The sequence below is a fragment of the Olea europaea genome, chromosome 10 (assembly GCF_002742605.1).
Source record: "Olea europaea var. sylvestris chromosome 10, O_europaea_v1, whole genome shotgun sequence".
NCBI classification, from domain to species: Eukaryota; Viridiplantae; Streptophyta; class Magnoliopsida; order Lamiales; family Oleaceae; genus Olea; species Olea europaea.
In genome coordinates this window covers 28,986,804-29,000,726 of record NC_036246.1, presented here as the reverse complement: position 1 = coordinate 29,000,726, position 13,923 = coordinate 28,986,804, and the positions used below count along the sequence as shown (strand labels likewise).

The 13,923-nt window shown below is 31.2% G+C and overlaps 1 protein-coding gene, 1 long non-coding RNA gene and 1 pseudogene across 3 annotated transcripts in view; 1 reads left to right on the top strand and 2 right to left on the bottom strand.

Moving 5' to 3' along the window:
- Positions 1–411: 411 nt before the first annotated feature.
- Positions 412–3,636, top strand: LOC111402714. Its single transcript, XR_002704340.1, has 3 exons — positions 412–557; positions 3,243–3,398; positions 3,481–3,636. It is a non-coding gene; the product is annotated as an uncharacterized LOC111402714 (long non-coding RNA).
- A 6,032-nt stretch (positions 3,637–9,668) lies between these two features.
- LOC111402713 lies at positions 9,669–11,819 on the bottom strand (annotated as a pseudogene).
- Positions 11,820–12,337: 518 nt separating this feature from the next.
- LOC111401755 overlaps positions 12,338–13,923 on the bottom strand; it is a 3,880-nt gene continuing 2,294 nt past the window's right edge. For both annotated transcript variants that reach the window (XM_023029639.1, XM_023029638.1), the window contains exons 5-6: positions 12,821–12,897; positions 12,338–12,721 (exon numbers count right to left, since the gene is read on the bottom strand). In XM_023029639.1, coding sequence (XP_022885407.1) covers positions 12,466–12,721; positions 12,821–12,897 — 333 coding nt within the window. In that variant the 3' untranslated portion in view covers positions 12,338–12,465. The remainder of the gene's footprint in view (positions 12,722–12,820; positions 12,898–13,923) is intronic.

The following is a 13,923-nucleotide window of genomic DNA, read 5'->3' as shown; positions in this document are numbered from 1 at the left end:
TTTTTCATTTTGTAGTTATTCAACAAAGTCTACTTACCTCCTTTTAAATGAACTTTTAAACAATTTTTTTAATTTATACCGTCAATTATTTCATTCAATAAATATTTTCATAAACTTACATCAACAATTACATATAATTTTACTTTTCATGCAAACTCTCTCTTCTACATATATAAATAAACGAAAAAAATACGATTTTACAAAATCCACAACAAACAGAAAATAATTCATAAGTAAAAAACACCAACAAAAAAAAAATATTCTCTCTAATTAAAATAAAAAATGAAAAAAAAAATTAAATAGTAAATGAAACATTTGTACATTTCAACTACCCATATTGTAGTTAACAACATCTATCTACCCACATTTAAACTACTATCCAAACTTACCTATCCACATTTACGAACCAACATTCAAAATACTACCTACCCACATTTAACTACCCATATTCAACTATTTAACCATCCTTTCACTACCATTTCACACGTCTCAAAAACATTTTCTTTCAATTTTCAAAGTTCTCAAAAGGAAACTAAGTTCAACCACCAGGAAGAAAGGTAATCTTCTTTCCAATGAAAATAAATTTCGAATATATTTATCGTATAGAGAATATGTGGTTTATCAATTCTATTATATTAGGAAAATCATGCAAAATTATGTGTCACTTTTCTTTACTGCAAGTATTTAATCTGCATTATATACATGAATAGTATAACATACCATGTTTGTCACTGCATAGTCAAACGAATGAACGCATGCAATCCATCACTTCCACCATGTCTTGGGATAAGAAAAAATGTAGAGGAATTCAAAGAATATTTTGGATACAAATTCATCAGCCAACAAATTCTTCAATAATATGAATATCAAAGCTAAAATGAAACCTAAAACTTATTCATGCAAATCTCAATCATTTTCATTTGGCCAAAAAATATTGAATCTATCACTAGCTGTTGAGCAGCTCCTCTTACTGAACCTCAAGTTTGTTAATATCTCGAAGAACATTTACTGAATCTCAAGTTTATTAATATCTCGAAGAACATGAAAAATTTAAATTTAGAAAGCTGCTTGGAGTGACCACGCTCCGGACTGCGCAAAGGTCGCTTCGGGCTGCGTGGGGTGATCTTGGCACCTTTATGCTCGGTGTTGCGCGAGAGATCACTCCGCGCAGCCCGAAGTGTTCAACACTCCGTGCTGCGCGGAGTGTCCCAGTTTTTGGGACACTCCGCGCAGCGCGGAGTATTCCTTTGGGAACACTCAAAACGTTACATTAAAAAAAATACATTATACCCAAAAAATTATTATTTATAAAAATTTAAAACAATTTACAATAAATACAACTTATAATATAAAACTCATCTTTCATTATTTATAAAATTAAAAATATTTTACAATAAATACAAATTATTATATAAACAGTCATCGTAAAATTTTTCGTAACCCTTTTAATTTCATTAAATAATTATATTCTTTTCCAAAATTCGACTTAAAAATACATTTTTTATATTTAGAATTTTAATATCAAATTTCCATATTCAAGAATAAAATTTTACTTTCATTAAATAATAATATTTTTTTCCTAAATTCGACTCAAAAATACATTTTTTATATTTAGAATTTTAATATCAAATTTCCATATTCAAGAATAAAATAAAATGCGAGGGGTAAATATATTTTAACATTCCTTGTTAAATATTTATTTTTAATCTTTTAATTATAACATTTAATTTCTCGAATTTAGTACTTCAAAAAAATACAAATTTAACACATTTAATATAATTTCTTTTCTACGATCAACTACCACGTCTAATGTAAAAAATTTCAATTATCTATTAACATCAAAAAATGTTTCTTTTACTTAATTAATTTTTTAATTACTATAATTCTCAATTACATTATACCATAATTTTTTTTATTAAAAACCCTTTCACAAAAAAATACAAATTTAGTTTCTCGAATTTAGTACTTCAAAAAAATACAAATTTAACATATTTAATATAATTTCTTTTCTACGATCAATTACCACGTCTAATGTAAAAAATTTCGATTATCTATTAACATCAAAAAAAAATTTCTTTTAATTAATTAATTTTTTAATTACTGTAATTCTTAATTACATTATACCATAATTTTTTTAATAAAAACCCTTTCACAAACATACATATCTTCATTTTTATTTATTTAAATTATACATATAAATTCATTTTATCTAAAGGTGAACATAATGAACTTAATCAAAATTTTCGTTTTTCTATGTTTTATACACATATAGTTATTAACTATCATTTGATTTATTTTATCTTTCGTATAATTTTTTCTTTAAATATATTGCATAAATATTAAAGTTAACAAATTTTATTAATTCAAACTACATATCAATCATAGTACAAATTATGTTGTTTCGATTTATATATTGTACTATTATATTTCTAATATGAAACTGTAAAAATATCATAAAGTTTCATACAATTGTAACCAATTATCCTTTCCATCACAATATATATATAGAGTTTCACATCAAACACAAAACACAATGGTTCAAATAGTATAGATATAATACTACATTTTTTTTCTTGAATCGCAGTTTCTAAAATGTTATTCATCATCACGAACAAAATTAGCCAGTTTCTAAAAAATTATGTTACATTAGTATATGAATAAATTTGTTGACTACTAAACAGTTTTTTTATTACTTTTTGCAGATATCACTAGAATACATATTATCTCCAAATCAATGGTTCTCTGCTACAATTACTCAATTTGCAAATCATCAATATTTTAAAGATTTTGTAGAACTTATAAATGCAGATGATCAAGCCTCTTTATTGTGCAGTCCATTCCATGAATTCATTTGTGGAAATATGAATAAGAAACAAAACGACAAATTTAGCAGCAAGTTAACACATGAGTTTATAATGAGACTTATAAACTGTGGTAAAAATAACGAAGTTTGGGTACAACTAGACGATCGTGTAGCTCGTTTTGGCCTACAAGAATTTTGTCTCATAACTAGATTGCCATGTCATGAACCTACTGTTGATCTAAATTTTAGTAATACTCGACTTAGAAATGAATACGTCGATGGTTCAAAACGAATAACAATGATAAGACTTTCTGAAGTATTTCATATATGTAAAGATCGAGAAGATAAATTTAAGTTAGGATTAGTTATGTTTGTCGAATGTGTTTTAAAACCAACTGGAAGACACATCGATTACAGAACTCTCGGAATGGTTGAACAGCTTGATGAATTTCTTATGTATCCATGGGGATGTAAGGCATATTTTGTTCTATTACATTCATTACAAGAATCACAACTTGAAAGAATACGAAGAATGCAACAAAATAACCAAGCAGAATGTAAATATTCATTGCATGGTTATCCACTTGTATTCCAGGTAATTTTCTTACATTTATTCCCTATTCGATATAATTTAATCATGTAAAAAACGTTAATATTCCTTTTTACTTATATTTCAGTATTGGATATACGAAACTTTTCCTAAAATTGGACGACAATTTGGTCACCGTATCCGTACAAGTTTAAAATGTCCACGAATGCATAAATGGCAGCCTCAAATGGTATTAGCGGAAAATGTTATTAAAGAATTTTTAGCTACTGAAGAGGTATGTTCATTTCAGTATATAATTAAATATATCTTTTATTCTTTATAAATAACTTTTATAGAATACGTCTGATATTTTATTACAATATTACAATTATAGATTACAATAATTGCAACGTTAAATCCTATTGAAGCAGAATTGGAAACATTCTGGTATACAACTCTTTCACTACCAATTGACAACCAATATTGTACACTAGACAACATTGTCAATGGTGAATTGGAAAATACAACAGAACAAATTCGAGCATATAACATACATCCACAAGAAACAACTGTACACAGTTCAAATAGAATTGAATCTACTTCTTCCGGTACTTCAGACTATGTAACTAAACAAGATATGGAACAGATGTTCAATATACACAGACAAGATGTCTTTGGTTTCTACGACAGCTTGAAAACACAGATGATTCAAGAAGCAACAAAGCAAGAAGCTCAGTATCATACGATTCTTGAAAATCAACAAACTCTCTGTCAGACACTTCTTGACAATCAAAAACAATTTTTTGAAGTGCAACAAAAAAATCAACAGGAACATTTTCAGGGCATACAATCAGACATGCATTCTTATGTAGATACCAGTTTCGGTTTAATGAAGTCTTACATTGTTTGAAATGCCTTCAACATCTGAACATGCAGAAGACGTCGAAAGATCAACAAAAGAAAAAAAAGGTAAGCAAAAAGAGACACAATCTCCATCACCAACGGCAGCGAATACTTTAGAAGATTATAACATCGACAAATACAAAAACATTAGAGAATGGATATCAGAAAATCCATCAGAGTAAGATATTAAATTTAAGATCAACAAAAGAAAAAAAAGGTAAGCAAAAAGAGACACAATCTCCATCACCAACGGCAACGAATACTTTGGAAGATTATAACATCAACAAATACAAAAATTTTAGAAGATTATAACATCGACAAATACAAAAACATTAGAGAATGGATATCAGAAAATCCATCAGAGTAAGATATTAAATTTAACTTCGTTAACTTAAATATTCTATTTCGTATTTTACTTATTTAATAACAATTTCATTTTCTCTTATATAGTGCATACTGGAAAGATGAAATCGGCAATCAATACGCAAGACATTCGCTGATAAATATAATAAATCAAATTAAAGATATAAATATTGTGGTGAGTCAACTTTAGCAATCTTAATTAATTTTACTTCGTTATTAATATAGCTAATTTAAATTTTTTTTACTAGCATATTGATATAGAATTAAAGCTGTTGCGAAGACTCATTTATGATATATCTTCCCCGGTTTCCAAAGAATATGCAATCATGGACTTTCGATTCGAGAATGAGTGTTCATTGGTACACAACGATCAAACGAGAAGCAACCGCTTCTGTGAATAATTTTCAGGCATTAGAGCAATACACAAAAATAATAAATCAAATTAAAGATATAAATATTGTGGTAAGTCAACTTTAGCAATCTTAATTAATTTTACTTCGTTATTAATATAGCTAATTTAAATTTTTTTTACTAGCATATTGATATAGAATTAAAGTTGTTGCGAAGACTCATTCATGATACATCTTCCCCGATTTTCAAAGAATATGCAATCATGGACTTTCAATTCGAGAATGAATGTGTTCATTGGTACACAACGATCAAACAAGGAGCAACCGCTTCTATGAATAATTTTCAGGCATTAGAGCAATACACAAAAGGAGAATTACCTACATTTGCTCGACCCTGGATAACATACAACTATTTATTAATTCCAGTCGCATATCCAGGCAATAGTTGGTTTATTTTTCTTGTTGATTTTGAAAAGTGAAAATTTATAATAAGGTAAAAGCATTACCAAAATAAATGTCTATATTCATTAATTAATTCAATCTCAATTTTTTCTACATATACTTTAGTCTTGTTTCTTTCTACTTCTGCTAATAGCTTTTCTCTTGCTTTAATAGGTATGCCCTATCATGATTGATGTTGAAACCAAGAAGAAAAAGCTTTTCATCACCCATCATGTAAGTATCATGTATTCAAATATCAAGTATATCAAAGAATTGCCGTTTTCACAATTTCTTATCAATGTTTCATTTTCTTCCTTTTGTAATAACGCTATTAACTTTTGAAAGTGATCATTATAATCTCATTTGAATTTCAATTTTCTTTCTCTACAAGCTTAATTCAACTTTTGAAAGTGATCATTATAATCCCATTTGTATTTCAATTTTCTTTCTATACAAGTTTAATTCAACGTATTTTAAATACAATCATTATGCAAATAATTTATATATTCGTTAAATGTATTATCATTATTCAATAAAACGATTAAAAAAATTGATCATATGAATTTTTATAGAATTTTTATCAACCCTCATAGTAATTTCTTTAGCAATCTATATATTTATAAGATTAAGTTAAATAATCTATAATAATATTATTTATTTATTAACTACTGCAGATAAAATCGTAGAGAAATACTTCTTACCAACTCATTTAGGACAAATAAAAGCAAATCCATATTTATACTTCTCATTTTATACCTTAAATATAACTTTCTAATATATTTATGAACAGATATGCTGCTGCACTTATTTTTGCTACTCATTGGGAAATGTCATGAACTTTGAGAATAATTACAACACAAACGTTTCACATAATTTGCAGAAAATAATAATAACCAAGTTTTCATATACGCTTAAAAAACCTATTTCACGCACAAAACAAAATTATTACTGCGAATTTGCCTATTGAAAAGTATAACTACTATTTTCCATCTAAACAGCTCAAAAAAAATTCTACATGAAAATCTTTATTAGAGCATAGTAAATGAAACAAGCTAAAAATAGTGAATTACAATAAAAATTCAATACTAATACAAATCACCACACTAATATCACCTTAAACAAAATTCAAGCCATGCATTGCATGGCCAGGAACTAGTCTTATAATAAAATGTGGAGTTTGATATCAAAAGTTCGATTTTTTTATTTTTATTTTTTTCATAATTACTTCTAATACAAGCGTTTTAATCTTGTACGAACTCTACCATATTTATGGAAAATCTAACCTAAATACATTCGATTGATAATAAATCTAACCTAAATATAAGATCGATATACTATACTTTATGTATACTTATTATATCAAAGCGTAAATATGGTTCTCCTTTAAGCGATTTAAGTCTGGAGAGTTAATGACTAGCCATACAACATGTGTTTTTTTTATTACTAATGTTCTTCATTGACACACGCGCTCCGAAATTGTTTCAAAGAGTGTGTTTGTCTACCATTCTATCACATTATTTTTTGGGCAACTTACAAAAATACCCTTAAAATTAGATGTGTTTTGAAAAATCATATGAAAAGTTTTTTGAAAGTAAAAAATACTGTGTAAAATGAAAAAATGACACAATGTCACTTTTTTTAATAAAAATTATCATTTTTTAAAAAAAGTGACACAAACACTTAAAAAGTGACAAAATTCAAAAGAAGTGACAAGCTCAAAAAAGTGGCAAACACAAAAATAGCATCATCCATTTTTGCAACACCAGTAATCATATTTTTAACATAATCAACATATTGAGGACAATCCACATGAGCATAGTGACGGTTTTTAACATAATCAGCATGTTCAAGACAATCCACATGCTGATTATGTCCGAAAAATATAACATATCATGTCACTTTTTATCTTATTAAATAAGTGACAAAAATTTAAAAGATTACGAAAACTCAAAAAAAGTGACAAAATGTAAAAAAGTGAAAATGTCACTTTTGAAAGTTTAGTGTCACCTATTTTTTATTAAAAAATGACGTACAATGTCACTTTTATTAAAGAGTGATGTTTGTCACTAAAAAAAAGTTATAGAAATTTTAAGAACGTTATTGATAAAAAGTGACAAACACTAAAAAAAGAGGCAAAAATTCAAAAAAAGTCACAAATACCAAAAAAAGTGTCAAAAATTAATGAAAATTTAAAGAAGTGTCAAAATTTTGAAAAAGTGACGAATTTAAAAATACGACACAAATTAAAAAAGCTACATAGATTCAAAAAAGTGGCTGAAAATAGAAAAGTGACAAACAGTGAAAAAAGTGACGTAAATTAAAAAAAAATGACAAAACTTTAAAAAAGGATGAAACATCGATCAAAACTGTAAAATATATCATTTTATGCAAATTCAATCCAAATTACAACTGAAAATGCCCAACAACTATCAGCATAAAATCGATCCAATGCAAACACAATCATTACAAACATAAATTCTCTTTAAGCCAGACCAAGGTATTGCCACAGAAGCATCAAATGAGAAACACTCGAATGATCTAATGGTTTGCGAGATAGAACATGGTTCACGATTGTAGTTCCATATGGAAACATTAGAATTCTCAGTCAATGAGATAATGTGCTTTCCATTTGAGGTCAATGAAGCAAAAATGTGGTCCCCAACACCACCTAGGCCTATAGACAGAGTGAGAGTATTAATCTAGAAAAATTGGAAAGACCAATACAAAATTCAATAGGTGCCCAAATCATATTATTCCTCGAGAAAATTCATGGCCAAGAAAAGCACTAGTTGCATACCTTCGTATCTCCCAATCACAATCAACCCACTACGAATTCTAATTTGGAAATTAGCACACGTGACCAACACTTTGCTCCAGTCCTATAGGATAAACTACTACATTTGTGGAGCATCAAATTAGAATCGAAATAAAGGTTTTATTTTTTCAAGCAATCTTGCTCTCTCTATACTTTTATCTTCTAATTAAAAAGAAGGGTGATAGGCAATTGATGGCAACCTGGAATCCAGTTACCCTTTTGCAGGTCGAACTATTTTTACTGTTTAAGTACATCTGCCCTTCCAGTTGGGAGTGGTTATCTTACAAAAGATAAAAGATAAAACATTAATCAATGCTTAGTCCCTAAAAGTGAGTTTCAGTTTCAGTGCAAAATTATGGCATAATAGTAACAGAGTCATATGGACTTCATGAGCAAAATCAAAACCTTAGAACTATTATAAGATGTGAAATTATATGGCATCATAAGAGCAATTGACCATTATTTTAAGAAAAAAAACCAAAAAAATACTACAAATTACATGATATTTTAAAAAAATGACACCTACCTGTATTAGAGCCAATAATACCACCCTAAACAACAGAAAGAAAAAAATTCCATTAGTGCATCTTATATTTTTGAAGCCACAATTCCATAAACACAATCATATTCAACAAAATCTTGAGAAAATCACTTCGAAAGAATCTTTCAAACCATATTGACATATGGAATTAGATGAATCACAACATCGAACACTTGGTGTGCATATTTTGATGAACTTGCAGAAGTTACTTATCTGGCATGGCATCTACAGTCTGAATTCGCCATGAAATTTCTCTCATGTTTAGTAGAAGAAGTGAGGTCAATTCGCCCAGAGATTGCTGGGGATGCAAATGATTGCGACGGACATTGGATCTGCCATAGACTTGTGAGAAAGTCCCACTGGTTGGTGGAGGTGTAGAGACGATTCAGTATGTGCTTGGTAGGCTGCTGGCTCGGATATGACGGTGGCACTAACTGTGACAAGCTCCATCATCCATGTACTGCACTTTTTTTATTTGTTATGGTAATGAAAGTGGGAAATAGTGAAGAAACACCAATTGGTTCTCTCTCTCTCTCTCTCTCTCTCTCTCTCTCTCTCTACGTTTTGGAACTTGAGATTTTAGACGTATAAATTACGTTTTGAATTGTTTAATTAGTTTAAAGTGTATTTTTCAAATTTGTTCCTCAATTTCCTCTTATTTTTTCTAAAGTACTCATTTTTAACCACACATTCTTCATTAAAATAATATTATATGTAAATAAAAAAAAATTCTTTTTTTTTAACCACACATTTCAACATCAATCACTATTTCATAACATATTATTCACAAAAATGGGGCACAAACACCCCCTTAATATGAAAGGCTTGGATAATCCTAGAACAATAAAGAAAAAAACATGTCTAATCCTTGTACAATTATATTGAATCAAATTATGTGTCTTCTCTACATTAAACATGTAAAAATTATTGTAAATTTTAATTAAAAAAATATATAAAATAAAATAGTACTCAATATCTTGTTTGAAACTCAATGGCTTGTATTCTTGCCAGTACTTGACTCATTGCTGGTCTGTTTTCAGGTTCCATATCAGTACACTCGAGAGCTATTTCTGTGAGTTTTAACATGCCATCATACCCTTCCCTTTCTGCAACTATTTCGACATCCAATATATCTGTCGACCAATCATTGTTTACAGCTGATCGAACCCAATCCGAAAGATCATCAGCACTAGCATCAACTTGAGCCGGCTCCTTGCCCGTTATGATCTCTAAAAGAAGGATTCCAAAACAGTATACATCTGCTTTTCTTGTTAGTTTCCTCCCTTGAGAGAATTCCGGGGTTTTTCCTACAGCCAGTTGCTCCAAGGACAGCACAAGAGGGGAGAATCCATAATCTGTGATCTTAACATGGTAAATGTGGTTTTCGCGTTGAATAAGAATGTTGGAGGTCTTAAGGTTTCCATGAGGAACCATCTTGTGCGAAGGCAAACACTGGTGAAGGAAATTCACTCCTTCCGCGATTTCTTTGACGATGGATAGCCTTGCATTCCAATCCAGTATCGTCTCTCTTTGATATCCTCTATTTTCTGTCATCAAAATCTCGGCAAGTAATGAATTTTGTGAAAATTTCAAAGCGTGGCCAAGGAGAGAGTGCAAAGTACTAACCGTGTAATAGGGCAAACAAGTTTCCATTAGGAACATATTCGTAAATGATTAGCTTCTCGTCTTTGGAGTAGTAAAATGTAATGATCTCGACAAGGTTCTCTTGTTTCATCTTTCCAAGCAAATGCATCTGCTGGATGAATTCCTTTTTGCCCAAATCCTTCATTTCATTAAGTCTCTTTACAGCAACAACAGAACCATATTCTAGTATAGATTTGTAAGTAGTGCCTAGTTTTCCCTTTCCAATTACTTCAGCCGATGCACGAAGCAAATCATTAAGATCAAACATGGTGCGTTTATCCTTATCGAAAAATTCCAATTCTACTCTTCTTTCTGGATCATCTGTGCTCTCTGACCAGTGCCATCGCCTTCTTACAAGGTCTATGGAAGCCTCTCCTGTCGAGGAAATTAGAGGAGAGAAATTCACCTCTAGCAATATTACAAATTAAATTAATCTTTTTATGTGTACATGGCGTACCTGGATGCTCTTCTTTTGTTTCTTTTCCGATGATTTTTCTGTAATAACAGAGAAAAATGAGGATGACAGATAGAGGAACGAGGGCTGCTGCTGCTGCGATTAGACCTAAAGTCCATGGACGGATGGCGCCATTGTCATTGTCTCTCGGTGGAATAGGAGGAGGTGAAGGTACGGGTGCATTGCTTGGAATAGGAGGCAATATTGGACAAGGTCTTCCCAGAGGCCACCCACACAAGTTAGAATTGTTGTCATAAGAACTCGCTGAGAATCTAGCAAGGACGGGCGTTTGAGGTATCTGGCCTTGAAGCTGATTCTGGGAAACATTAAAAGCGACTAAGGATTGCTGGTTGAAAGGAGGAATTGGACCTGTAAGCTCATTTTCTTGGAGCTCTAATTGTTTTAACTTCGTCAGATCAACATAATCAAAGGGTATTGAGCCCGAGAAGTGATTTTGCGAGAGGAAAACATATTCCAGGTGCTCGAGATTTGTGAGATTGGGTAGAGGGCCATCTAATGAATTGTTTCTAAAGCCAAGTTTACTCAAGAAAGTTATGTTTTGCAGAAATAAATGTGGGAGAGAACCAGTCAATTGAATCCCTTCAAGTACCAAATGTGTAACATGCCAATCAAGGCAAGTAATTCCAGCCCATCTGCTATGGTTCTTATGACAAGGAGGACCTGTCCAATTTGAATGTAGATCAAAAGTTGAGTTAACACCATCTCTAAGTTGTATCAAAGCATCTCTTTCATCAGGAAAATACTCATTGACGCCATCGCCCTCAGTGGATGGTCGGAAAAAAAGTAACCCAAAAATAATAAATATGCTTACGCGAGTTGCTGATGCCTTCATGTTGAATAGACTATCATGTCCGTAGAAAGAGAGAACAGTTACCGGTGGAGATTCGAGTTATAGAACATTTATAAAAATGGTTGACATTGTCCAATTACAAGATAGTTGAGGCAGGCACGATTGATAGTATTTCCAACATTTTGAGACACAAAGCGGATGCTCCAAAATATCCATTTCCCATATTTTTATATTATTAAGCAGATACAGATATACCTGTTCTTGTTTATGTATGCATTTAAATATTCTGTCGACAGCTCGTTTGGTTCCAAGACTTCGGAAATTATAATAGTTGCTTAGCTGTTTGACAAGAGTGTTGAACTTTCGTAACATCATTGTTGTAAACAAGATTTATGTTGGATTTTTTAATTTTTAATTTTTGAAAAAAGAAGCACAAAGAAAGAAAGACACAGAATTCGTCCCGTTTAGCACTCAAGATTAAGAATTCTACTCTTTCGAAGAAGCCAAATCCTTTGAACATGACGAGTAAATCCTTCGATTCGTTGAGAATCTGCACTCTTATTATTGCGAGGATAACCCCAAGGTGGTCGATTAGCGATATCTCAACTCCCATCCCAGCCAAAAAACCCCAAACAAAAAGAAGACAATTGAACTCAAAGAAGGATCTAAAACGAAAACAAGGATGACCACCAAGACACGAGTTATGTATTAATGAACACTGTATATATATAACAGTACTCAGTATGATAACAAAATACATACCATGCTTCAAAAAAGAAAAGAGAGGAAAATCAAGAGAATATTCTGTCAATTATTCTTCATCATCAGAACTCTCATACGCTACTAGCAAACTTTGTACTGGGTTATCCAGTTTTCTTTCCTCTCCCGCTTTGTTTAATCTGTCAACAACACTTTTATCCTTTTCCTTTTCCTGAGCACTTACAGATTCATGTGTATCAGATTCCTGTCTACTCAGAATCACAGAGGATTGCTTTCCATCAGAAGGGCTAGAAACTCTCTGCCGCTTCGGCTTCACTTCCACCATCCTCTTCAGCAAATCTTGCTGCCTGCGCATCAGCAAAAGTTTAATTTTGTACCTCAGTCTATAATTCTTATTTTCGTGTGCCAGAGGGGGGGACTATGGATAGTGAGAGAGATAAGCATACCTGATTCCACTCTTTGGCTTGGGCTCAACACGAAGTGGCAATGGAACTGATGCTGTGGAGGTCTCAGACACAGCCTTGTGATTGGCGGTTAAGAAAAATATAGAAGCAAAAACGACAAGCTACATTATTAGAGGTACTGTGTAAACACTTTCATTTCTTTGCTTCTGGACGCCATAGTTAAGCCACCAGATTGAGAAAAATACATCAGATAGCATTTCGCAACTTCTAAATCATTCAATATGTGCGTAAAAGAAGGTTTATTACTGCCTATAATGCTGCAATTTCCCAATTTTTCGAAGCAGACAATTTAATGACATCACATTATTATTTCTTAAGAAATGTTTATTGAAATCTCACCATCCTCCACTAACCTTTCTTGCCCAAAAGTTGTATATTTTAAATAAGGGTAAATTGCACAATACACAATATTGTAACGAAGGATTCTGAACCTTTGATTTCTAGCACCCAGAGTCCTAAACCTTTCAAACGCCTACGTCAGAAGTCCTTTGGTGACAAAACCCTTCAGTCTGATAATTTAAAGTTCATTAAAGTGAGTAAAATGACCACTATACCCTTAGTTTGATTTAAAACACATAAATAGAAAAAATAAAACAATATAAAACAACAACAAAAACAAAAAAGGAATAAAGAAAAAAATGAAAAAAAAAATAATACATACACCCTTTTCCCCATATCTCCGCCCCACCCACTCCCAACCTCAATTCACTTAACATATATGCATTACTTCTACAGTTTGACTGGTGTTTCTTTCAACTCACCGTTGCCGATGACACAATAAAAGAACAGGAGGCTGATTAATTGATTACATAAACTGCTAAGTAAAATCGAATCAAAAGATTGAAAGTGGCACTATAAATTTGATGGCCCACCTCAATAACATTGAAATTTCAAGTATGGGTATCTGTTAAGGGCAATTGGAAAGTTCAAATTACTCAATGGTATAAGATTTGGATTTTCTTGGTCTCCTGGGCAATATATTTTGATGGGCTCAGGGAAATTGGAAAGTTCAAATTACATGGTATAAGATTTGGATTTTCTTCATCTCCTGGGCAATAGGTTTTGATGGGCTCATTGGATTTGGT